Source organism: Neurospora crassa, linkage group IV, assembly GCF_000182925.2.
Source record: "Neurospora crassa OR74A linkage group IV, whole genome shotgun sequence".
NCBI classification, from domain to species: Eukaryota; Fungi; Ascomycota; class Sordariomycetes; order Sordariales; family Sordariaceae; genus Neurospora; species Neurospora crassa.
The window spans coordinates 3,256,173-3,278,795 of NC_026504.1; the positions used below are offsets into that span (position 1 = coordinate 3,256,173).

Sequence of the window (22,623 nt, forward strand, 5' to 3'; positions counted from 1 at the left end):
CCAAATGTTATCGCTGACAAGCAAAGTGTGTCACACCATCCAAGTCCTTTCTCACCTCACAAGAACTCGAGCTTCTCACCAATCACATCAATGTAACGCAACAATCACTCTGTCAGCACAACATGCCAAATCCCATGTTACGCTGAACACATTCATTTACCGCACACTCGGCTTTCCGAAAACGGAATTCGGCGGGCGGGCAATCTCCTTGACCTAGAGTCGCAGGCACTAATTCACATCACCGTGAAAAATGGCGCCATCAGGTTGGGGAGCCTCGAGAATGGATGGTGATGCTGCTGCCCGTGGTGCGCTTCTCCGCACCGCCAACACCAACAGCAGCGGCGACAAGACTAAGACAGCAGCGACAGAAATGACGGTGAACTACCATACCATCAACAACACCAACCACCGCTACGACAGTCCCCGATCATCCGCAGACCTGACCTACCTCGATCCCGAGCCCTACGACTCCGACAACGACACTATGGGTTCATCCTCCTCACCCATTCTCGAATCCCAGCAGCAACTTCCCCATCACCGACGTGAAGGAGCAGAAGACCAAGAGGATGGACACGCCGCCGCCGCCGCTGCTGACCTCGTAACCACCACCGAATCCCGCTCACTCACCCGCGGCCTCGCCCAGCGCCACCTCTCCATGCTCGGCATCGCCGGCTCCATCGGCACCGGTCTGTTCCTGGGGCTCGGCGGTGCCGTCGCGCGCGGCGGTCCTCTCGGTGCGCTGCTGGGCTACTTTGTCATCGGCCTGATTGTGTGCGCGGTGCAGTTCGCCTTGGGGGAAGTCGCGTCCCTGTTGCCGGTAACGGGCAGCTTCGTGCGCCACGCCGAGTTCCTGGTCGACCCGGCCTGGGGGTTCGCGATTGGCTGGAATCTGGTGTATGGCAATGTCTTGTCCATCCCGAGCGAGATCACGGCGATTTGTGTCTTGTTTGAGTACTGGACGGAGGGCCGCGTCAGCCCGGCCGTGTTTATTGTCTTTTTTGTGGTGGTGACGGTCGGGGTGGGGATGGCGCTCGTGCGGGTGTTTGGGGAGGTGGAGTTTGTTTTTGCAATGCTCAAGGTGGTGTTGGTGGTGTTTTTGATCTTGCTGGGGCTGGTGATTGATTTGGGGGGGATCCCGGGAACGGAGAGGATCGGGTTTCGGTATTGGAAGAGTCCGGGGCCGTTTGTGGAGTATATTGCCACGGGAGATTGGGGGAGGTTTTTGGGGTTTTGGAGCGTCATGACGGGGGCGGTGTTCTCGTTTGCGGGCGTGGAGAGTCTGGCGATGGCGGCGGCGGAGACGAGGAACCCCCGGAAGGCGATACCGAGGGCTTGCAAGCGCGTGTTTGCGAGGGTGGTGCTGTTTTATATGCTGGCGGTGCTGGTGGTTGGTATGTTGGTGGCGAGCGATGATCCGAGGCTCGATGGTAGCGGTGATAGCGTCGCGCAGAGCCCGTTCGTGATCGCGGCTTCGGCGGCGGGCATCAAGGCGATTCCATCGGTGGTCAACGCCATCGTGATTACTTCCGCGTGGTCTGCGTCTAACCAGAGCTTGTTGGCGGGCACGAGGGTCTTGTATGGACTGGCGCTGAAGGGACAAGCTCCCAAGATCTTCTTGCGGACTACGTCGTGGGGAACGCCGTACATGTGTGTACTCCTGTTTGGAGTTTTCATGTCTCTGAGCTTCATGAGTCTCTCGGAGCGCGCTATCAACGTGTTCTGGTGGTTGGTACGGCTGACCTCGGCGGGAGTATTGGTGTCTTGGTCATCCATCTTGGTGAATCATATCCGCTTGAGAAAGGCAATGGACAGGCAGGGCATTGCATATACCAGGCTGCCGTGGTCCAGCTGGTGGACTGGTAAGTTGTTGTCGTCAAAGCTAGATTCCAGATCTGAGACTGATCACTTTCCCGGTTATAGTCTACAGCTCGCCGGTAGCCCTGTTCATGTGCATCGTCATTCTCCTAACAGGAGGCTTCAGCGTTTTTACCAAGGGTAACTGGGATGCCGCTACATTTGTCTCCTCATACTTGTAAGTTCACCAACATCAATCAGACTATAGTCGCAAGGATACTAACGAATGACTAGGGACATTCCGATCGTCCTCATCGCCTACCTGGCTTGGAAGTTTTACAAGAAGACCAAGATCGTGTCCCTGGATGACGTCCCCCTTGATATTGCATTCGAGCAAGCCGAAGACGCCATTTTCGAGGACCCCGAAGAAGGGAAGACTAAAGGGTGGGCACGGGTTGTGAGTTGGATATGGGATTAGAAGGAGAGGCGCTTACGGCCGGTACGTTTACGCAACGCTACGATACCGATGATGACAATCACTTATGCATTTACACAGCCACAACATAGAGTTATATATCTTGCCATTTCCTACATTTCCTCCCTCTTCTAAACTTGCTTACCATGTGCTTAAGTATCTGCAGCCTTGTGGAGTCGATGTCGCTTGGGTTCGCCGTTGCCTCGACGCATTACGGCTTGAGGTTAGCTGGAAATCTCACAACTACACTGCTCTTCTGAAGCGGTATTATTAGAAACAGTCGATGGTGGGTATTTAATCTGGCTTTTTTCGAAGGCCAGCGCAGGCAGGTGTATATAGTTAATCAACAAACCACCTTATTCTACAGGCGGCATCCATTGGACCCTCGACACGGCCCCGGCCCCGGCCCCCGGCCCTATAGCCAACACATTGTGCATTTTTTGGAACGATATATCATTTGACGGACCACTTCCTGACCCAACGTGGCCTTTGTCACTTGGCAACGAATACTATCCTGGCCGCATAGGACCTTGCGTCCATGGTTCGTATACGGTCCCATCTGTTTCCCATTTTTCCATTGACGATGGGTTTCTGCAACCATTGAGCATTATTCGGATGTGATTCTTTATTAATACGCGGATTCCACGCATTGTATTTGCCAGTCGAATATATGCTGCCCATGCTCAATTCGTTGTCATTTTCATGAAGGGCGTTTATAGCACACGATTTGTCCGTTCGATTGACCAAGACTATCAAACGGCTGGAACTCTGGCCCTATATATGTCTTCCCAGAAGTTCGGGGCATGATTGCACTGCACCTTCGCAGATAATCATGTACCGACCAACGGCGGGGTCCATGAAATTACAGAGGCAAGTGGGAGGTGAGATTGCTGATTATCATTTCCGTTTCTAGTCGTCCTGGCATGTCCCTCGTCCGAGATTGGCAGGTTGCTGTTGCGGACATGTCCAGGTTTGTTTTTTTCGAGACCCAAATCTCAAACATCGTGGACATTGGTGAAAATTGGGTGCATTTTCATCACATCATGGTTGAGCAGAGTACATCGCTCATGTTCAGCGTTGTAGGTACGCCACTGATCCCTTGCTTCATTGCGTCTCTCATTGACTTGGCAGATGTATATATAGCACAAGCATACCTCCCTTTGGTTAGGTACATACTCGTGGTTTTTTCGGCCTGTTCAAACCAACATTTCAAGCATTATATCCACCACATTTTGCCTGACATGGTATCAACACATCTCAATTCAGTCTGTTTGGTCCAAGCCGGGAAATCAACAGCCTACCTTGGCCTGGAATTCGGTGTGGCACTCTCGGTTCCTACGTCTTCACTCCATTGAGGCTCTTTTCCCCTTCGGAAATCCGTGCTCATCCAGCTACTTTAGTCCCTGGATCGGCGAATGTGCTACCCCTGCTGGGTTCCCATGTTCTGGGTTACCCTCCCTCGGTCAACCGTCCCCCGCCGCCCCGATCCATGCCTTGGGTCGCATTCCATTGAAGCGGCAGGTCTCAAATATCCATGGGAACTGGGGTTGCCACTCTTCAGTTGATCAGACAGTCCCCCAGGGTATAAGTTCTGCCTTTTCCAATGTCATTTATCGGAACCGAATTGTGGTACGGAACCAAATAAACACAGCTGCGATTCCGGTTCGAGGTGGACTAAAGTCAAGGTGTCATCCGGTCTTCTCACCATCTCTTCACCTTCTTCAGATCTTCTCACATCGCTCACTCTCGTTGCCTACTTTCCGCGCAGACGGCCGCCTTTTCCCGTCTACTTGGCTTTTCTGCGCTTGTCATCGGACCAAGTAGACTGCTTGCTTCTTCGGCTCAACCCGGTTGTCAAAAATAGAGCACTTCAAACCTAGCGTGGCGGTTGGTTTCATCTTTTCCATTTTATGCGCAACTATTTGAGACTATTTCAACGTTCTAAACCCCAACGGCTTAGCTTTCGACCCTGAACAAGCATCATGAACAGGGTTGCCGTGCACCACCTCGTCTTTTGATTTTGGAGCTGTGGCTTTCTTTCTTCTTGTACAAGTGGATATCAAAAAGCAACAACAACTCCCCATTATCTGGGTACAAAAGCCTCCTCCCTGTACCATCAATCTATAAAGACTGGTTTCGGGAAGAAAAAGATCATTTCCTTCATACCTGACAGCGTCGATCACCATACCTTGCCCGTGCCCACTAGGTGAGCCTCCTGCTTCTCCCCTGCGGATCATCCCCAGCCAATACACTCCTTGGTTACTATTACACGACATATACAATGACATGACACACGACACATACAACGCAGCCAGCCTCCCGTTCATCTATACTACCCCAACCCTTCTGTCCGTACCATCTGGACTTTGGAATATCCAGAATACAGACTGTGTTTTTGATCGCACGAGACTTGGACCTGACCACGATTTCTAGCCAATTCGACGTTCATATTGAACAGTTATCCCGCCCTACACGACCCGCCGTCAAAATGAAGGCAAGTAAACTCCGTCTTGTGAAACCTCAACTCCCTTCCTGCACATCTGCAGCGTTCCAAAAGACCAAACCTCACTTTCCTTACCTTCGCCTTTATACCCAACCCTCGACTAACTCTCCCACCACCAAAGACCTCCATCGCCCTCATCACCCTCCTCAGCTTCTTCACCGCCGGAGCTGTTGCTTTGCCTACTGGCCAACAAGCCACCGAGGGTCCCGCAAAACCCAACGTCAATGCCGTCCAGGTCAACTACGGCACCCCGAGGTGCCCCGATCCGCGGCTCGATGCGCTGTGCATGGCTAACAATGCCGATGCGTACTGCGATGCGCAGGGGTTCCATAATAATTTTATGAAGACTTGCAAGGCTTGCTACTGTGAGCAGTGATGCAATGCAAGGGCTGTCTAGCCGATAGTAGAGAAGGATTGGATTAGCGAGCTGTGACGGAGGATTGGATTTGAGAAAGGGAAAAATGGAAGCTGAGGGAAGAAATTATATGGAAAATATGATTGGAAATAGGGAAATATACTTGAGTTTGAGAGAGGTTGAGGAAGAGTCGGCAGGTTGTTTCGACATTAATAAGGATAAGCGAACTTCGGAATGTTTTTGGGGACTAGATGGAACATTGTTCTACCAGGTATTTCCTACATTGGAAGCAGATTTTCGGATCAAAAAACCAGTTAAAGATCAGTGAATTGAACTATTCCGCTGAGGTATACTAAAGAAGAAAGCAAGCCATGTATGTATGTGATGTGATGTGATGAGAAGTGGAAGTTCGTAACTTTCATTCAATTACCGTACATACCGGTTGTGGCGAGCCAGGTCTAATGGGTGTTTCAGGTAAACATCACATGCTAACCAGCAAAATTGATGGTATCTAGCTTGTGGCCACTAATTTTGCTAGAGCTAGCGTCTCGTGAAGGTGTGTTTCTCTTCTTTTCCAGTTATTTCTTGTATTCCCCCTTTCCGTAATATTTTGGACGTTTCCGCCAGGCGATTTTCATGGTGGTTTGTCTTGGTCTTGTGAAGAGCATACGGGATGGTACCAGCTCGACATAAGTGGTCAGCTAGCGAGGGCTGAACGACAGACAACAAGTCGAAATTCTATCGCTGATAGTTCAAATAGTCTTGAATTGATTCTCCGCGGAAATAGCAGATGGTCTGTGGAAGATGCAAGTAAAAACCTCGTCAAGTCACCCGCCCTCAAACAGGCAGTTAGTGATCCCCACACGCTATGCACTCCGACACAATCTGCGGAACCCACTATTGGGATTTCCCATAACAGCTGTAGGTAGCACTTAGATACTGGGATACCTAGTCCAAGGCCCATTTTATGGGCGATATAGAGGTCTTCCCGTAACCAATTCCCCAGCCTGGCGATAACATCACATCGCAAGTTTCCGACTGACGTCTTGATGACAAATCTCTCCACTGACATTGATGATGATGCGGTCATTACTTGAAGGTGTTTCGAATGAATGTTGATTGAAGAGTGCAAAAGCATCGCATGTATGTCAACAGACGACAAAAAAGCACTGAGTATTGTTTCAGAAGAACCAACACAGCAGTCTCGTCGAGTCGCCGTCACTACCCGAACTCACACCAGCCTTAAATCCATACGGCCGTCAATTGGAACCACAATATAATACACGTAGTTTCTCGTGTATCATCCATGATTATTTACGGAATACTTACGTACATCTAGAAGATTTCGACCAACCACGGGGATCGCTTCACCGGGAGAGGCGGGTCGACGTGAAGAACCCAAGACTGTGGGTAAACGATGAGTCAGCTTCCCCAGTTCTTCTTGATCGACGATATATGTGAAATAAATGCTCATTGTTCGCCTCGCCAACCATGGTAGAATAAATATCAACATCCAGAGATAAAGAACATAACTTGATTGCTTGTGTCCCAAATCATCCACCAAAATCCCAACATCACCATGTGCCCCAACACCGATACCGTCGGCCTCCACGGCTGGACCGCTGTGCCTGTCGATGCCGATGCCATCTTCGAAGGAAAGCCGTACCTCAACGAGCCCACTCCCGTCTCGCTCTCGGATATTGCCTGGCCATCCGATGATCCCATCGTAGCCAAAGTCCAAGAATACGCCAAGGAGAAGCTTCCCATCGAGACCTACAACCACTCCATGCGAGTTTTCCACTGGGGTAAGCTATATCCTCTCATCACCATACTCATCCTCATCCTTTTCACTCCCCACCTAGTACTCAAGGCTAATTAAACATTGCAACAAAAAAAAAATAGCAACCATTATCGCCCGCCAACAATTTCCCACCCACGCCTCTTCTCTCTCGCCTTCCACCCTCGCCCTCACCTGCCTCCTGCACGACATCGGCACCACCCCCGCCGCCCGCGCCAGCACCCAACTCTCCTTCGAGTTCCAAGGCGGCTTCATCGCCCTCCAGCTCATCCAGCACCAACTCGGCGGCGCGCAATCCCAAGCCGAAGCCGTCGCCGAGGCCATCATCCGCCACCAGGACCAGGGCACCGTCGGCACCATCACCTTTCTGGGACAGCTGATCCAGCTGGCGACCGTGTATGACAATATGAGCGAACGGCCGTATTTGGTGCACCCGCAGACGCGGGAGCAGGTGGTCACCAAGTTCAAGAGGTGTGGGTGGAGTAGGTGCTTTAGTAAGTCGCTTAGAGCCGAGCTGGAGGAGAAGCCGTGGGCGCATACGACGCATTTGGGCAGTGAGAAGTTTCCGAATGGGGTTCGGTTCAATAAGTTGATGGAGGAGTATGATGCTTGGACAGAATGATGGGGAGGTTAGAGAGGGAGAGGGAGAAAGTAGAGAATAGAGGCTGTGTGTCTCTTTGCAGCCTGTGAAGGGAGGGAAGAAGGGAAGAAATGATAAGTAAGTGAAAAGAAAAATGTGATAAGGGGGACTGAACCCGATTTGATGTAAATGTGTCGTCGCGAGCATGGTGTGCAACATGAATGGTTTGTAATCATTGACGGATGGACTGCTACTCGGGAGAGAGATAGGTTCTCTGCGCTGTCTGGTGTCCAAATCACATGTAGTGTCTGTTTGTTAGACATGGAGGATACCCATGCTAAGATTGGAGAGAAATATATTGGGCCAGATACGGGCCTTGCTCGGAAAGATAGCCGTGTCTGAACTCTCACGCCGAACGAGGACTATTCGTTTTCGCTAGAACTTGTTTGGTACGTTGAGAGTTTTCTTGCGAGTGAGAGAACGAGATGAGTTGCTTAAGACTGGGATTGGTTACTTACCCTTAGATAATCCGTCATTGCGCGAGAACAAGGGCGTCTAAAATATGAAGGCGCAAGTAAGTACCTCAACATATCTTATCACTCTTGACTGCTCAACGATGTGTTCGAATTCGACAGCGCCAGTGAAATCCTCCTATTCAACCGATGGCCGAACTTGCAAATCGACACTCCTCATTCCTCAACATATGGAGCTGTGAAGTTAGTTCAAGCCAGGAAAATCACATGAGAAACATGAGTGAAGCATATGCGATAATTTCGATACGCGAATTTCTCGCGTATGCGCCACGGTGACATTGAATGATGCAATGTTCCTCATACAGCCCAAGTGAGTAGCATGCATGAACAGTAATAAGCCAAGGAGCTGCATTAAGATCTTTAACAACAGCAAAAGCGCCAGTGGTTTAGTGGTAAAATCCATCGTTGCCATCGATGGGCCCCGCGTTCGATTCGCGGCTGGCGCAATTCTTTTGACTTTTTTTTTTGTTCCGCATTCTTTGTGTCCTAAATATCTCATTGCCCTTGGCACTAGGTATCTTTCAATTTCCGGCCAGTATCCAAACCCAAACACGACTCATCTTTATCTACTCAAAATTCGGGAGCTTGGATGGGGATATCATCAAAGGAACCTCCATGTTTCCGGACATTCATTCCCACTAGTGCAAACCACTTCTTCTCAAATCTCAGCCTCCGCTAAACCGCGCTCCCAGCGGAGTGCTTTCTCCTTCTATGCATTCCTTCGATGCTGCCCGTCACATCAAACTCCATCGACCTCCCGAGCTCCAGTTCGGTCGATGCTCTCCCCAGGCCGTCACCCATACCTCTACTGCCCCGCCTAAGACCCATGAGATCCATATCTTCCAATTCTTCATCTACAATCCCGTCCATCTTCTCCAACATGTCGAGCACCTCTTGCGGCGGCTCCGTCCTGAACAGCGCGTGGATATCGGCATAGGGGTTCAGACCAAAGAACCACTTACTGTCCTCTCCGTCACCTGCACTGGGCGTAGCGGATTTGGCCCACACCCGTCTACGCTCGTAAAGTGCGATCATCAGGAGGACCGGGAAGTTGATGACTTTGATGGCTGCAACGTTGATGTGGTGGAACATGGCTGGACCGACTACCAACTTCAGTGGGAGCATAACTGCCAAAGCGAGTAGGTTAAACGGAGGCGGATAAGCGAAAATAGAGTCGCTCTTGACGCCCTGGAATGTTAAGACGGCACGGCGGAAATAAATTTCCGCCTGTGCATTGGAGATAATCTTGGAGAAGGTGTTGGTGAGCATGGCGACAAGGATGGTCAAGAAAAGGGTGTTGCCGAGGAAGGCAAACGTCACGGCCAAGGCAGGGCCGAGGATGGTGTGGAAGTCGGCCGTCCGTTCGATGCCGGTGCCATCGAGTCCAAACCAGATCCACAGAAGCCATTTTCCAATGGTGGCCCAGCCTGGACGATCCTCGATGGAGGACTGGGCCGTTACTAAACCTGCGGCGACATCGGCAGGATCCGGGGGCGCGCCCGTGCGCATCAGCCAGAGAAGGCCGAGCAAGAAGCCGGTAAAACACCATATGGCGATAAACGTAAGTCGGGTGAAATCACGCATCATTGCGTGTAGGGCGATGAAGACAATGTTGTCTGGCATGAGAGTGAAGGCTATGCGGGTAAGTAGAACCGGGGCGGCGACGCAGAGGATAGGTATGGCGTAGTCGGCCTCGGGGTAAAACCACAATTCCGCAAACCGTACAACGCCATATACTCCAAAGATGAAGGTAAAAGTAAGGTCGAGGAAGCTCCAAAGGTTTTGAGCGTGTACCTCCCAGCCGTGTTCGACCAGAGCGGCAAACTGTTCTAGGACCCAGCCGGTTGTATATATCACAAAGGCAGCCTCGAAACCCCCAAATGGACTTCCACCTCCGTCATAAAAGTCGTTTCGATGTGTCATGGTCAACACATACAGGCCTAGAAGGATGGTGAAGTGGGCGAGTTCGAGAAGATTTCGTAGTCGAGGAACGATCAGTCGGCGATGGTTGAGTATGGAAGCCCGCCGTGGTTCGTAAAGCGATACAGGGTGGTACTTGTAATGGTCTGGGAGGATATCGACAAACGAGAGCGGAGTGTACACAACTTGGCCGCGGTAGACAGCGTTGACGATGCGCTGACATGCGACTGACCCGATCAGGAACTTGCTCTCTGACAAAATGGCCAACTCGAGTGCCGTAAGTTTCCGCTCGTGACCGCCACGGTCTTGATACGGCCATTGTAAAGAGCGTCGGTATCGGCGAAGCGGATCGGGTGCGGCGTCAAACGGATCGAACCCTGAAACCAGAATATTGGCAAGGAGCAAGAGTCCTGGACGATCTGGGTGGTCTTGGTGAAAGCGTCGAAGTACGCGGGTAGCCAGCAGTTCGCAGAGAGCGGCTCGAGAGTTGTTGACAGCCACATAGAGGGACTCGTCTGTCGCGGAACGTTGAAACTGGACGCGATTGGCGAGGAGGCAGTAGACGACTGAGAGGTTGTCGGGACTATACAGCTTCTCAACTAGGGGCCGAACCATCATATTGTCCATGCGAGGCGTCTGCAGTTGGTCGAGTGTATAGGGGTCGTCGATGGCGGCAATCACCAAGCGTCGGATCCTGTGGTTTGCCTGTTAGCCATTGCCAGGCTCTTATTTGTCCCCTTCCAAGCCCTATTCGTACCGATGTATGGTGACATAGACCGGCAACACTTGAGAGGCGTCACCGGCCAGGTAGATGAGCTCGGCAGCATCCAGGCCTACTTGACTGCCGGGGGCAATGCGCCCACGGCGACCGAAGAGGGGGGCCACGTTGTTGGATCCGGATTGATGTTGGAGTTCAATGTCGCTGTTCTCGCTGGTGTAGCTAGCCTCACTGGCGCCGCCGTCGTCGTGGAAGGGGTCGGACTCCAGGGGGGCGGGATGTGAAGGGTCATCGGGGGGTTGTGTGCTGGGGTGGATGTTGGAAACAGCCATCTTATATAACGACGGTGGTGGTGGTGGTGTAGCAGGATCAACGAAGCAAAGGAGGGAGTTGGAGCAGTCGAGATGACAGGACGGTTACGCCAAGGCACTGGGCATCTGTATCTAGTTAAGGACCGTCATGGCGTCGACGGTGTTGCCCTGCAACATGGAGAAAGTAGTAGCTAATGGTTACAACCCGGATGGCCGGGAGAAGCGTGGAGAGTGGGTTCCGGTACACAGTCGAGGTTGGCTCCATTTGTCATGGTTCATTATCCATCATTGAAGCCCCTCCGAGCCGGTACCGCCAACGGGAGAGGCGGTACTCAGGAGTGCCAGCTAGCCAAGGGGGAAACATGGACAGCCCCGGCTTAGACTAGTGGGAAGGACGGAGTGATGGAGGTCGTCCCTGAGGGAGGGTGGAGCCAGAATCCATTGTATGTTCTGGACTCGAGCTGATTTGGTTGGCATGGTCAGGTGGACGATCAGACAGCAGAAGTGGAAAAGGCGCTTTGAAAAGGCGGTACGTTGGGACGTTGGGAAGAGAATATTAGTCGTCAAGTTGGGGTTGGTTGCCCGGTTGGCAGTTCCATGAATACTGTGCCACACCACATCCGTCGCTGCAGAAATACTGTACATAGTGTTTTCGGGGTATGTTTCAGATCGCGCATCTCATCTGCGGCATCATCTGTTAGTGGAGATATGGCGGGGCTAAAGCACTGCTTAACATGGGCTAACAGTAGCGTTGGTTCCCATAACGTAATTTCTGCATCTTCCGCTTCGGCCACTTCAGCCTTGATCAGCCTTGGCAACTTGGCAATTACGTTACGCGTGATTAGCTCATCACTGCTCGTATTCTTTATGAAGAGTGTACACTTCTCGTCGCAGATGGCAAAGATCATATTTCCATGTCTTCGGCGGTGTAGTTGCAAAGTCCGAGCTGACCAAAGTCAGTGTTGCCCTATCTTTGCCGCGGTCAAAATTCTTGGAACACATCGTACCTGGTCAGATCTGCCGGCCTTATACTGGACATCGAAAACCCTAGCCTGTGCCTCAAACGACGTACTCGAATCCGGCGCATGGGCATAGTAAACTCTCACACGGTTAGCCCCGAGGAGGTCCAAAGTCTGGCCGATAATGGTGGCTGGTGCTGGTCCGCGCTTCATCAAGGTGCGGCAGAGGACGGTCAGCGTTCACCTTCGAGCTAACGATGAAGGCCTTATCAGCTACTTTGCTTTGGCCCAAGAGCGTCTCGGTATTCCATGTGTTGCCCGGGTGGGCGGCGGCGGCGGAGTCGGATTCCAAGATGTTGAGCTCTTGCAACACTGACCAAGGTTTTGACACTTCTTCAGGAGTGTCCCGTGTAGAGGTGAAATTTCTGGCAGTGGTACCAGAGCACCCTGCTCCCAAGGTCAGGCGAGGTGGCATCTTGCTAAAGGCCCCTTTACTGTTGAGACTGCGGTTGGCAAGTGTCCATGATCAACTACATAACACTGAGCTATTCGAAAGTTCGGAGGACTCGCTCTCTCCAAAAGAGGCAACATGCTGGTCGTCTCATGACAGCTTAGGTCTTCGCAATTTGCATGTTAAACGCTTGGTAAGCTCTCGAAAAACCAAAACATACCACGGCTACCGGGCAGTTGTCAACAGACCAGTTCAGTGTCCCAATATAAGGCCAATGGGTGTGACTTTAACACTTGTACGGATCGCAAAACGAGGCTTGCTTCTGTATGAATTGGTGTTGTAAGAGTGACGGACAACATGCTTGTAACCCGCTGGCCGTCCAAGATGGACATATCAGAACCACTCACGAACACCTCAGTGGCTACACCACGAACAATGGAGATGACCGAGGAGATACAAAACAACCCCACCATGGCTTCGGCACGAACAAGCTTGTAAAGCTGCGTCGATAGAACGTCACACGCAAACTGCATGTCAAGCGTGTTACATGTGCGATTGTGACTTCGGGTGATTTGCTGGTCATGATCATTATCTAGGTATCTATGACTTGCCAGCTTTTGGGGATGGAGGACACTAACGAGCTTCGAGGCATTGAACTCTCAAATCCATCCGATGATATCAGACATCGGTGACGACGACTTCTACTGTTCAGGCAACTTGAAGCACATCCGTTAACAAAATTTAGCAATCGAACCTGACAAACGAAAGAACACTGAGCTTAAGACTTAAGATCGACTGAAGAACTCTTTACGAAGCCTTCACATCAAGATTTTTTTCACGACAAACACGCATCACAGACAACTATCGACATGCATGCGCAATTCTAGCTTGGTCGGATCACCTTGACGTTCAACCTTGGCCAGAACCATCCTCTCATCCCAGCGAACTTGCATATCTCTGACTACTCTCACAACCCATGAAAACCATGATGCTCCTAGCCCGGAAAAAAACCTCCACGGAAGCCGGCTGGATCGTTTTCGCCGTCATCTTTTCCACCTTCAGCTCCGCGCTCATCATATTCCTCTGCTGGCGAAACACCCGTGGTTCGAGCAAAAAAAGCAGCAGCGCACAACAGCAAAGCGGGAATTCAGAGTCAAGGACAATATCCAGGCGCTCCGTACGCTACTGGTACTATTACCCAGAGTACTTTAGTGGTTACAATGGATCTTCAGAGTCATCAGAATATCATTATGCAAATACCGGGAGGGAATATCATTTGGAACAAACTCCGAATTACTACATCTATCCGCCGACTTATCCTCCATGCCCAGATCCACCGCCGCCCCCGCCGCGACCGCCGAGGACGCCGCCGCATATAGCTGTGTACAGAACTAGGCCGGTTAATGTGATGAGCTTTTTGGATCGAACACAAATGCGGAGGAAGCCACCGCCGGTGACAGAAGTGACTTCTCCAGAACGGACGAGTACACCAAGTCACGAGAGTGGCTCGTCTTCTTCAAGCGATTCTGGGCCTGATGAGCCTCTTCCGGATGGGGATGGACCTCCACCCAGTGGCCCCTCGGGCAGTCCCTCGGACGGCCCTCATCCAGATGGTCCTGCGCCTGGCTCAACTACACCTGCTGCGAATCCCATGGGTGTTCGCTCGCCCAAAGAAGACGGTAGCGTGATCTCAAAACAAGACGTTTCAGAGGCGCAGGCAAACTTCAGCAAGTTAATGTCAGAAGCAGGTACGATCAGTGAGAGGAGTGCATCTTCTCAGGCTGGCTCTGAGAAGTCGACGTCACTGAATCTCAGTCATCAAAACATGTCAAGGGATTCGAAAGCATCAATCCGGGAACCATTTGTGAATGATGAGTCGAGAGTACGGTCACCTGTATCAGAATTACGTTCACAACACCCACACTCAAGCTCGGAAGCGGAATCTCAGCGTGACAATTCCGCAAGACGAATTTCAGGTGTTCGTTACGTGAAGGCTCCAACGAATGCGTCGTCAAAAGAAAGGCGCCGTTCCATGGCAGTATCACCGCATGGCAGATCTCCAGCATCATCAAACAGCAACTCACCCACCGCAGCCCTCAGAGACACCACCCCCAAACCGAGTTCACATGCCTCACATTCGTCATCAAAGCCCTCCATACGCTCCCATACATCACGCAGGCTGGACCTCAACCCATTATCCCCCGGCTCTCGCGCCCCCTCCCACCACTCGCTGCGCTATGCGGCCTCCAGACACTCAAGCCCGCCCCAGTCTCCTACACGATCCCATCACTCCCAGATTCCAAGCTCCCCGAACCGCCACAGTCGCAGCTACAGCCGTAGCCATAGCAATCCTACCTCAAGGCACTCAAGCCCCCCTCAGTCACCTACACCGCCTCATCAGTCCCCGATTCCACACTTTTCAGGTCGTCAGAGCTATGGCCGTCCTACTTCACGACACTCCCCAAGATCACGCTCCATCGCAGGGTCAGGGGTATCTTCGATGCCCCCATCGCCGACAGTGACGGATTTCGCACCTATCTCTGCAATTTCCCACCCGCTTCGCTCTCCAGCTCCACCTGGCTTTTCTCGTTCCTCGCTTTCTCCCGCTTACAGGTCGGGTGGGTTTAAGGCGGCGTTGAGTCCACAACCAGATGAGCAGGATGAACGGAAAGGGTCGCGCCAATCATCATCGAGATATTCGAGACACTCTGGTGAGAAATCACCTTCAGTAGTGTCTGTGTCGGTTGTGGAGCTGCTAAGTTTAGAGAAGGAGCAAGATGGTGATGTTGGCATGGGGGAGCCAATGTCTCTTTTGGATCATGAGGAGTACGAGGAGAGTGAGAAGTGCGGGGAAAGACAGGGCAGTGAGGATGTGATGCTGGATGAGAATGAGGTTCAGCGGCGGGGTCGAAGAAGTGTCTCTGCAAATTCACAACAACAACGAGGTATGGATCTTGCTGAACATGAAGAAGAATCTGTGGAAATGGGACATGACCATGACAGCCACGGCGACCAGGATCCAGAATCAGAACCAGAACCAGAACAAGCACCAGAAGACTACTACACATCTTACTCACCTGTCGCTCCTGCTTCCATTACCAACCCTATACCATCCTCCCCCAACCTTTCGGGCCACTCATCGAACCTCTCACCAAAATCTCCCTATCATCCTCGCAAATACATACCAATTCAGGTACCCAAGGAGAACCGACCGCACCAAGCTAGTGTCTGTAGTGTCTCCGACAGCACTGATTCTGGGATTGGTGGCATAGGCGAGGCTAAGAAAGGGTGAAGATGAGGATGAGGGTGAGTTTGATGGGTTGGAAGTTGGTTAGTGGTGCTTGTGTGAGGTTGGGTGTCAGCGGAAGATGAGTGAGTGAAGTGGTTGGCAATGTTTGACTTGTTTGGAAACCTTTGCGGTGATGGTGGGACAAAGCGAGAAGATTTGCTAGTAATCAAGGAGAGAATTGGTAGTAGTTAGTGATGGAGTAGATGGGGAAGGAGTAATGGAAAGAGTGAACGAGAACAGGGAAGGGATGCAGACGATTAAGACCATACATGACAAGAGAAAAGGGAACAAAAAGGTAGCGGTGCTAGTAGTAAGTTTATTTGAAACCATCTTCCAACATCTTCTGTCACTATCGTTACAGTAGCCGTAGAGTTAGCCAGCAGGGGCGTACGTATCTCCTTCCTTCCTTCCTTCCTGCCATCCCTCCCAAGTCTGAACCTGCCCACTGCCCCATGCCATCCTCTGCCAGCAGCCTCCTCGTCACTTATCTCCAATTCCATCCAGTCGATAGGGGTACATATGGTACCCCCTCAGATCTTGTTTCTACTAACAAACCCAAGAAAAAAGCACGGTTAGCGCAATGGTCTAGCGCGCCACTTGGGTTGAGAAACAGAGTTGGAATCCCCGTGGACTCACAGTCAAAGACCGAGTTTCAGAGGGAATCGGAACATGAATCACCAGATAAAGACCCGGGCTCGAATCACGGACCGTGCAATTTATTTACCTCCTTTTTTCTCCTCTCCCCTCTCCGCGTCCATAATTTTTTTTTCTTTCTTTCTCTTACCTTGATTGCTGGTCTTTCGTTAGAAGCGCAGCTCTTTTCCCCTACTCAAACTCGTTGAAGGTTGAGGGACTTGGGTTTTGGACGTACACGGTCTTCAGCATTGACACCCCCGGTTCCTGCTTTTGATCTGGTTGGAGACTGAAGGGACTCTCAAAGGAGATTGTCGAGTAGAGCTTGATCTCAGTTAGCCATCCATGGATGCAGGCGTGTTTTCGTGCCATGCCTCTGTACTGGCACCTAGAACTATTCGAAAGAAGTCCCCGTTCTCTTTGCTTCCGCTTTTGATGATTCAAGGCCAGACGTAAAAGCGCAAAACCACCCTCTCGAGCACGAGTGTTTATCCTGAGAGATCAAGTGAAAAGGGGTAAAAGTGGAGACCGACCAGCATTTCACACACACATCGACAATATCAACTCAACCATCTTCATGTACCAAGACGCAAATGAGAAGCCAAAGCAAGCAGGCCCGGGTGGTCTAAAGTACCAGAGAGATGAAACGTGGAGAAAAAAGTCACATAAATACTTTATGTACAGTACACATTAACCAAACCAACCAACCTACCCACACACCAAAGCCATTGGTACCAATCTACTCGACAAAATGCTAGAAAGAGGACCACGGCGGATAGTATCGAAAACACCTACTTCCAAGGTCAATCAACAATGTATCGCTTTCTCTTAATTCTGGTTTCCTTCTCTTCGCCACGCCATCTTCATAGCGATATTTTCAAGGCCCCGACACAAAAGAGGCAGCAATATTCAATATTCGTAAACATAACTCACAGCAACTCCCTCGCTTCCATGTCTCAGGTAAACCCCCTCTTCCACTTCCCCGGGATGCTACCCATCATTGAATCCTCCCCTGCCGCACCACAACTCTCATCCGGAATTTCCTCCACCGTGGTCTTATACGACGTCCGCTTCTTCTTATTCATGGGCGTCTTGGGAGTCGTTGGATTCACCTGGTCCTACCTGGTGCTGAACAACAGACTGCCCTGGGCCTCGGCCTGCGACAGCATCTCCACCTTCCTCTTCAGTTCTCTCGTGTCCCTCCTGGTATCCGTGATGCTCGCCGCCTGAGCGGGGTCCCTGGTGCCGGCCGCAATCGCAACCAACGCCTCCTCGGCCCTCGTCAACAGCTCAGCCACCCAGGTGGTGATGGCGCCGTCGCCGTTCTTACCCGATGCCGAACCGCGGTGCTCGATCTCGCGGATCCACGAGTCGACGACGCAGTTGATCCACTGTACTACCAACTTCCTGTGCTTGCCAACGAAGGGCGCCTCCTGAGCGTCAAACATGTTCTCCAGCACGCGGGCGATCAGGGCATGAGGAACGCCCAGCTGCAGGAAGGCAGCGACAGGCCAGCAAGGGTCAGCACCGATCGAGGCGTCCTGGTGGTTGTTGATGGCGTAGGCGCAGACCATGGGGAGAAGAGTGTCGACGGGGAAGATGAGGCTGTCGAGGGAGGTGCGGTGGGCAATGGACTGGATCTGGGAGACAACAGCCTCGTAAGGCATAGGGGGTGGAACTTCAAGAGCCTCGACACCCTCGGGCAATGCCTCGCCTGCCTCAATGAGGCGCCACACCTCTTGCTTCTGCTCGGTCTCAAAGTGGATCTGGTTGATGAGATTCTCCCACGTCTCTTTGATGGTGTGCGGGTTCTGGTAGTCCGCGGCGTTGTAGATGAGCAGGCAAAGGTCGTAGTATCCGGCCTGATCGGCGAAATCGTTGAAGAGCTACATGGTACAGATTAGCAACTAAAATAGCATCATACTTTTAGGGATTGACTCACAGTAGAAAGGCCCTGGACAGGACCATCCAGAACCTTCTCGATGTCAGGGAGCTTCTCAGGTACTATGCGAGGATCGGCCCTTAATCTCTCAAGCAAATCGTCCTGGATGTGGGCAATTTCCAGAAGCTCAGTCACTTCGTGGTTGAGAAGCTGCTGCTGCTGGCGACTCACACCGACAGTGGTGACGCTGGCGTTGGCCTTTGCTCTGCTCAACAAGGTAATGCGTTCCTTGATGCCAAGGGGGAAGTCTGACTTGGCGAGCTCAGCCTGCACTTGAGCAGCCTCGAAGAAGCGGCTGCGTTGTGTGTAGAACCGGCAAAGAAGATCGGCGTGCTGAGCATCAACCGCAGCGAGTCTCTGCAGGTACGTTACGACATGAGGAGAGTCGATGGCCAACATGCGGTCGGTCCAACCCTTCTCAATGTACCAGTCGTACAAATCAAGGTGGAAGACCTCGTCGTCTGAGCTATTGACGACGCTGTATGCCTCCGCCCGCTTGGTGGCAGCAAGAGTTGGCCTACCGTCAACAACATCGGGCTCTGAGGCCGACTCAATCTCTAGCCGGTCAAGGACCTCATGTATCAAGGAATAGCAACTTTGCCGGTCCTTGAAAGCCTTTTCACGGGGATCGTTAGCCGGCTTGCCTTCGTTGAACCAAGCAAGGGCCGCGTTTCCACGGTCCTTCTCTCGCGCAACTATCAAGCACAGCTGGATAGCACCAGCGTAATACTTCAAATTGATGTACTGTTCGACCGCGTTGCGCAGGTTGGTCATGGTCAGGCTTCCCGCGACCTGGGAAAACAATCGCAAGCTCTCCGCAAGCAAGGTGCGCATCAGGTTAGGATTGCCCGATGACTCGCTGGCCCGCTGCAGTTGTTCTTGAGCCTTGAAAATGACAACGTCATCAGGGGAGCAGAAAGTGCCGCATCTTCTCCTGAGTGCATCGGCAACGGTCTCGACATTGGCTCCGTTGGCAATGTTGCGGTTAACAATAGCCTTCACCAGAACCTTGGCGAGCTCCTTTCCAGAGTCCTGAGAGAACAAAGCTTCATAGGTAAGGTTTTGCAGCTGTTGCTTGGACGAATCATCTAGGCGCATGAAGATGTCGGTTACCCGCTCATCGAACAGCATCAAGACGAAAGAGATGCCCTCAGACACGCTGTCCATAAGCTGACGCAGAGCGTGGAGAGACTGGTGCTCCAGCTGCAAAGCGATCTCCTCTTGTCTGCTAGAAACCCGATCGGAGGGTCCGGCCAGGCCCTGGATGAGACTTTTGTTTTCCTCAAGGAATCTCCTTAGTCGTTGCACACTTTCCTGTACCGTCATGAGCTTGGAGATGGGAATCGCCGAGCCAACAGTGAACCCGCCCGAAGCGCTATCCGTGGCTATCTCAATGACCTTGGACTTCCATAGGGTGCGGGCGAGGCGCGCAAGATAGAGCACCAGCGCATCGTGGCGAGCCGAGAGCTGTACGTTGTCCTCCGGTGCCTGCAAAACATCTGCGTCCGCAAGCTTGGGCTGACCACCGTAGTTGATGAAGATGGACCGCGCCCTGTCCTCAGTAAGAGGATCCACAGCACGACGGGCGTCTCCTCCTTGACCACATGCTACCGCCAAGGCAGCCGCGACCATTTCGACCCTGCCGTAGATGGCCGTAAACGTTTTCACCTTGCTGTCCAAATCCTCATCGCCAGATGCGACACGAATCGCATTAGCGAAGATGTCAACAAACCTCCTGCGGCGAACGATATGGATACCGGTGTTGGTGAGCACAGCGAATTCGCTTGGGGTATGATCGAACTGAACAGCTAGCTCGTTGCCAAATCCGAGCGGTTGTTTTGCAGCCGCAAAAGGGTTGCCAGTAAGACCGATGGAAAGAACTCGGCTTCCGTCACCCAAGGGGATGAAAGTACCTTGCTCAACATATCTGAGTACAGCGCTCTGCTTAAGTCTGCCGACATCGGGGGCTGATACAAAGAGCAGATCCGTGCGACTCTCTTTGGGTCGAACCGCGTCGAAGAAATAACCCGGAGGAAAACGTTCACCAAGGCAACTTTCCGAAAGTAAGCCAGACATTTGATCTTGAGCTGCTGCAGGTGCAGGTGCATATGCAACTGCAGTGTTGATCTCGTTGCGGAGGGGAACCTGCTGGTCTTCGCTCGTAGGAGGAAACTTGATGTATTGGACCTGCATGCTCTGAGGAGCAAGGCTGGTTGAGGCGCTCAGCATGTAGGATGCCGCGCTCGTCGCAGTAAGGAACAAACGGCATCCGGTGTTGGTGAGTGCCATGAGGTGAGACTTTGAGGCTTCTTGTGCCGAGATGGCGCTAAGAGAGACGATTCTCACTCTCTCGTTAAGCAAAGGGTTTCTGTTCAAGTCAACCATATGCGTCATGTCACTAAGGCACGAGACCTTGTTCTTTTCGATGACTTTTGTCAGTTTCCCAGAGGGCTCCATGAAGTATGTTCGAATGGTGGACTTGTCCGAGAGCGAGTATAGGAGTTTCCGAGTATCATCGACAACCAGCTGAACAAGGTGTTCCTGATCACGGTGGCCCAAGAAGCCCATTGGCACTGGGAGGTTAGGAACAACTGATGTCCAGCCAGGGTGTGTGTGGTTGACCTTGGCACATCTGCTAGAGAACCAGCGCTCCTCCTGCTGGTAAAGGAGCTCGTAGATGTCGGTATCGGTATAACCGCCAAAGAAGATACGGCCGTTCGAGGTACCGATGATTAAGCTGACATCGGTGCTTCCGCGATGTACTGCCATTTTTGTTTGGTAGAGGGCGACGGTCTTCGATCCCGAAGGGGTAGGTGTCGCGGATACGCCCAGCAAAACTATCTCGGTGCCCGTAGCAACGACTAGAATATGGGTGATGTTACTAACGAACACGCCAGGTTTGGGGGGCACTAGGGCAACCGCGGTGATGGTGGTGGTGGCATCCTCGTAGCCGATAAGTTCGGGGTTTGGGTGGGTATAGTCCCAGAGAAAGAGGGAGCTGTCAATAGCAGCCCACGCGTAGTTGATGTCGGCAAATAGGCCGAGTTGCGTGTTGACCTCTCCCCTGTTTAACCGCTCAAAGACTTGATCGGGGATGGGATACATATGAGTCTTCTTGAACGGGGCGCCGGGCGCGTCATCAGTCCTGTACATGTCATAGTCCGAGGAGGAGCCAGCTATTTGGGAGAGACATGGTTAGCCAGTCCTACCAGGTACCATGAGGGATGGAAACCTAAACAGGTAAGCTCACCTCTAGCATAAGAATCAACATCGGGGTAGTTCTCGTCACGTAGTAGGGTATTGGTGATGCGCCGCGCGGCCTTGGCAACCGGTGGTAGATCTGTGCGAGCTTGAGCTGGCACCATTGGAACAGGCACCTGCGAGACGGGACGAGGAGCAGCAACAGTTCCAGCACCGGCGCCGCCAACAGAGCCCGAAACGGGCCCAGTCACGGGTCCGGAAGCAACTCCGGCACCACCAGCATTATAGGACCCGAACCCTCCTAGCACCGGCCTCGCAGTGTTCTTTTCAGGAAGCGAGTCCAAGTAGCGTCGAGCATCATCGGTCCTGGGCGCAGCGGGCGTGTTGAGGAATGCACCGGGCACTTGGCGCATAGGTGTGGCTGGATTCATGATGGCGGATATGTGATGCTAACACCCGACAGGACGATGGTGGGATGGCAGCGGGATGGTTGTCGGTGCCACCTGCAAAAGCGGTTCAGAGTTCGTCGCGAGCGTCGAGGGGAGGGGAAGCTCCAGAACGAGGCGGATGGAGGCTGATGGAAATCTGGCGTCGGCACAAGTTGGAGCTCCAAGGGTGCAGCGTGATCTGGCAGCTTCGTGATTCTCCGCGCTTTGCTGTGATGCTGTGTTGTCGCTCTTGCTTCGTTTGCCCTCTTGCTTCAGGTCTCCCAAGTTGGTTGGTTGGTTGGTTGGTTGCTTGAGGTCACAAAGTCGAGAGCGCGGTGCTCGCTGCAGTCGGTGGGTGTACTGCTACAATTGCACCACCATCAAAGAAGGTCTGGGAATCCAGGGGAAGCTATAAAGTCCAACACGATGCGACGTGGTCGAGGAGCAGCGACCACAGCTTGAGGTGAAAGCGGTTGAGTTGTTGTTGTGGTGTTGAGAGCAAGGAAGCTCTGCGCGCGATTGGGCAATCACTGTCGAAGGTGGACTGTGGATGAACAGCAGAAGATTGAAGAGGCTGGCCCGCTCCGGCGGCGGGCTACCGTAAACAATTTTTGGCTGGAGAACTGGGACAGCGGTACGTACCTCTACCGCGACCGGGCAGGAATCATTGGTGCCCAGGGCGGTCGTTTCGCGGCTGGCAACTGGGACCTGCGACCTGAAACGCGAATTTTGG

General features: G+C 52.3%; 7 protein-coding genes, 1 non-coding gene and 1 pseudogene across 9 annotated transcripts; 6 read left to right on the top strand and 3 right to left on the bottom strand.

Annotated features, from left to right (window-relative positions):
* Positions 1–90: 90 nt before the first annotated feature.
* Positions 91–2,658, top strand: NCU04468 (proline-specific permease). The gene is made up of 3 exons (XM_951944.2): positions 91–1,859; positions 1,921–2,032; positions 2,089–2,658. The coding sequence occupies exons 1-3, from the start codon at positions 251–253 to the stop codon at positions 2,270–2,272; spliced, it is 1,905 nt and encodes a 634-aa protein (XP_957037.2). The 5' UTR covers positions 91–250; the 3' UTR covers positions 2,273–2,658.
* Positions 2,659–3,857: 1,199 nt separating this feature from the next.
* On the top strand, positions 3,858–5,472 carry NCU04467 (hypothetical protein). Its single transcript, XM_951943.3, has 3 exons — positions 3,858–4,475; positions 4,703–4,763; positions 4,894–5,472. Exons 2-3 carry the CDS (start codon positions 4,758–4,760, stop codon positions 5,146–5,148), a joined length of 261 nt encoding a protein of 86 aa, XP_957036.2. The 5' UTR covers positions 3,858–4,475; positions 4,703–4,757; the 3' UTR covers positions 5,149–5,472.
* Positions 5,473–6,222: 750 nt separating this feature from the next.
* Positions 6,223–8,188, top strand: NCU04466 (cyanamide hydratase). The gene is made up of 3 exons (XM_951942.3): positions 6,223–6,548; positions 6,626–6,932; positions 7,030–8,188. The coding sequence occupies exons 2-3, from the start codon at positions 6,707–6,709 to the stop codon at positions 7,545–7,547; spliced, it is 744 nt and encodes a 247-aa protein (XP_957035.2). The 5' UTR covers positions 6,223–6,548; positions 6,626–6,706; the 3' UTR covers positions 7,548–8,188.
* Positions 8,189–8,413: 225 nt separating this feature from the next.
* NCU15175 lies at positions 8,414–8,484 on the top strand. Its single transcript has one exon. It is a non-coding gene; the product is annotated as a tRNA-Gly (tRNA).
* Positions 8,433–11,602, bottom strand: NCU04465 (nonselective cation channel protein). Its single transcript, XM_951941.2, has 2 exons — positions 10,716–11,602; positions 8,433–10,652 (listed from the first exon to the last, which is right to left on the bottom strand). The coding sequence occupies exons 1-2, from the start codon at positions 11,006–11,008 to the stop codon at positions 8,714–8,716; spliced, it is 2,232 nt and encodes a 743-aa protein (XP_957034.1). The 5' UTR covers positions 11,009–11,602; the 3' UTR covers positions 8,433–8,713.
* Positions 11,603–12,097: 495 nt separating this feature from the next.
* Positions 12,098–12,421, bottom strand: NCU16813 (hypothetical protein; the record flags this gene model as incomplete). The annotated part of the gene is made up of 1 exon (XM_011396101.1): positions 12,098–12,421. One exon carries the CDS (start codon positions 12,419–12,421, stop codon positions 12,098–12,100), a length of 324 nt encoding a protein of 107 aa, XP_011394403.1.
* Positions 12,422–13,382: 961 nt separating this feature from the next.
* On the top strand, positions 13,383–15,689 carry NCU04464 (hypothetical protein; the record flags this gene model as incomplete). Its single annotated transcript, XM_951940.1, has 2 exons — positions 13,383–14,145; positions 14,299–15,689. 2 exons carry the CDS (start codon positions 13,383–13,385, stop codon positions 15,687–15,689), a joined length of 2,154 nt encoding a protein of 717 aa, XP_957033.1.
* Positions 15,690–16,252: 563 nt separating this feature from the next.
* On the top strand, positions 16,253–16,400 carry NCU15176 (annotated as a pseudogene). The gene has a single exon. The product of its transcript is annotated as a tRNA-OTHER (tRNA).
* A 567-nt stretch (positions 16,401–16,967) lies between these two features.
* On the bottom strand, positions 16,968–22,468 carry NCU04463 (non-repetitive nucleoporin). The gene is made up of 3 exons (XM_951939.2): positions 21,512–22,468; positions 18,262–21,437; positions 16,968–18,205 (listed from the first exon to the last, which is right to left on the bottom strand). Exons 1-3 carry the CDS (start codon positions 21,891–21,893, stop codon positions 17,438–17,440), a joined length of 4,326 nt encoding a protein of 1,441 aa, XP_957032.1. The 5' UTR covers positions 21,894–22,468; the 3' UTR covers positions 16,968–17,437.
* Between the last annotated feature and the right edge of the window lie 155 nt (positions 22,469–22,623).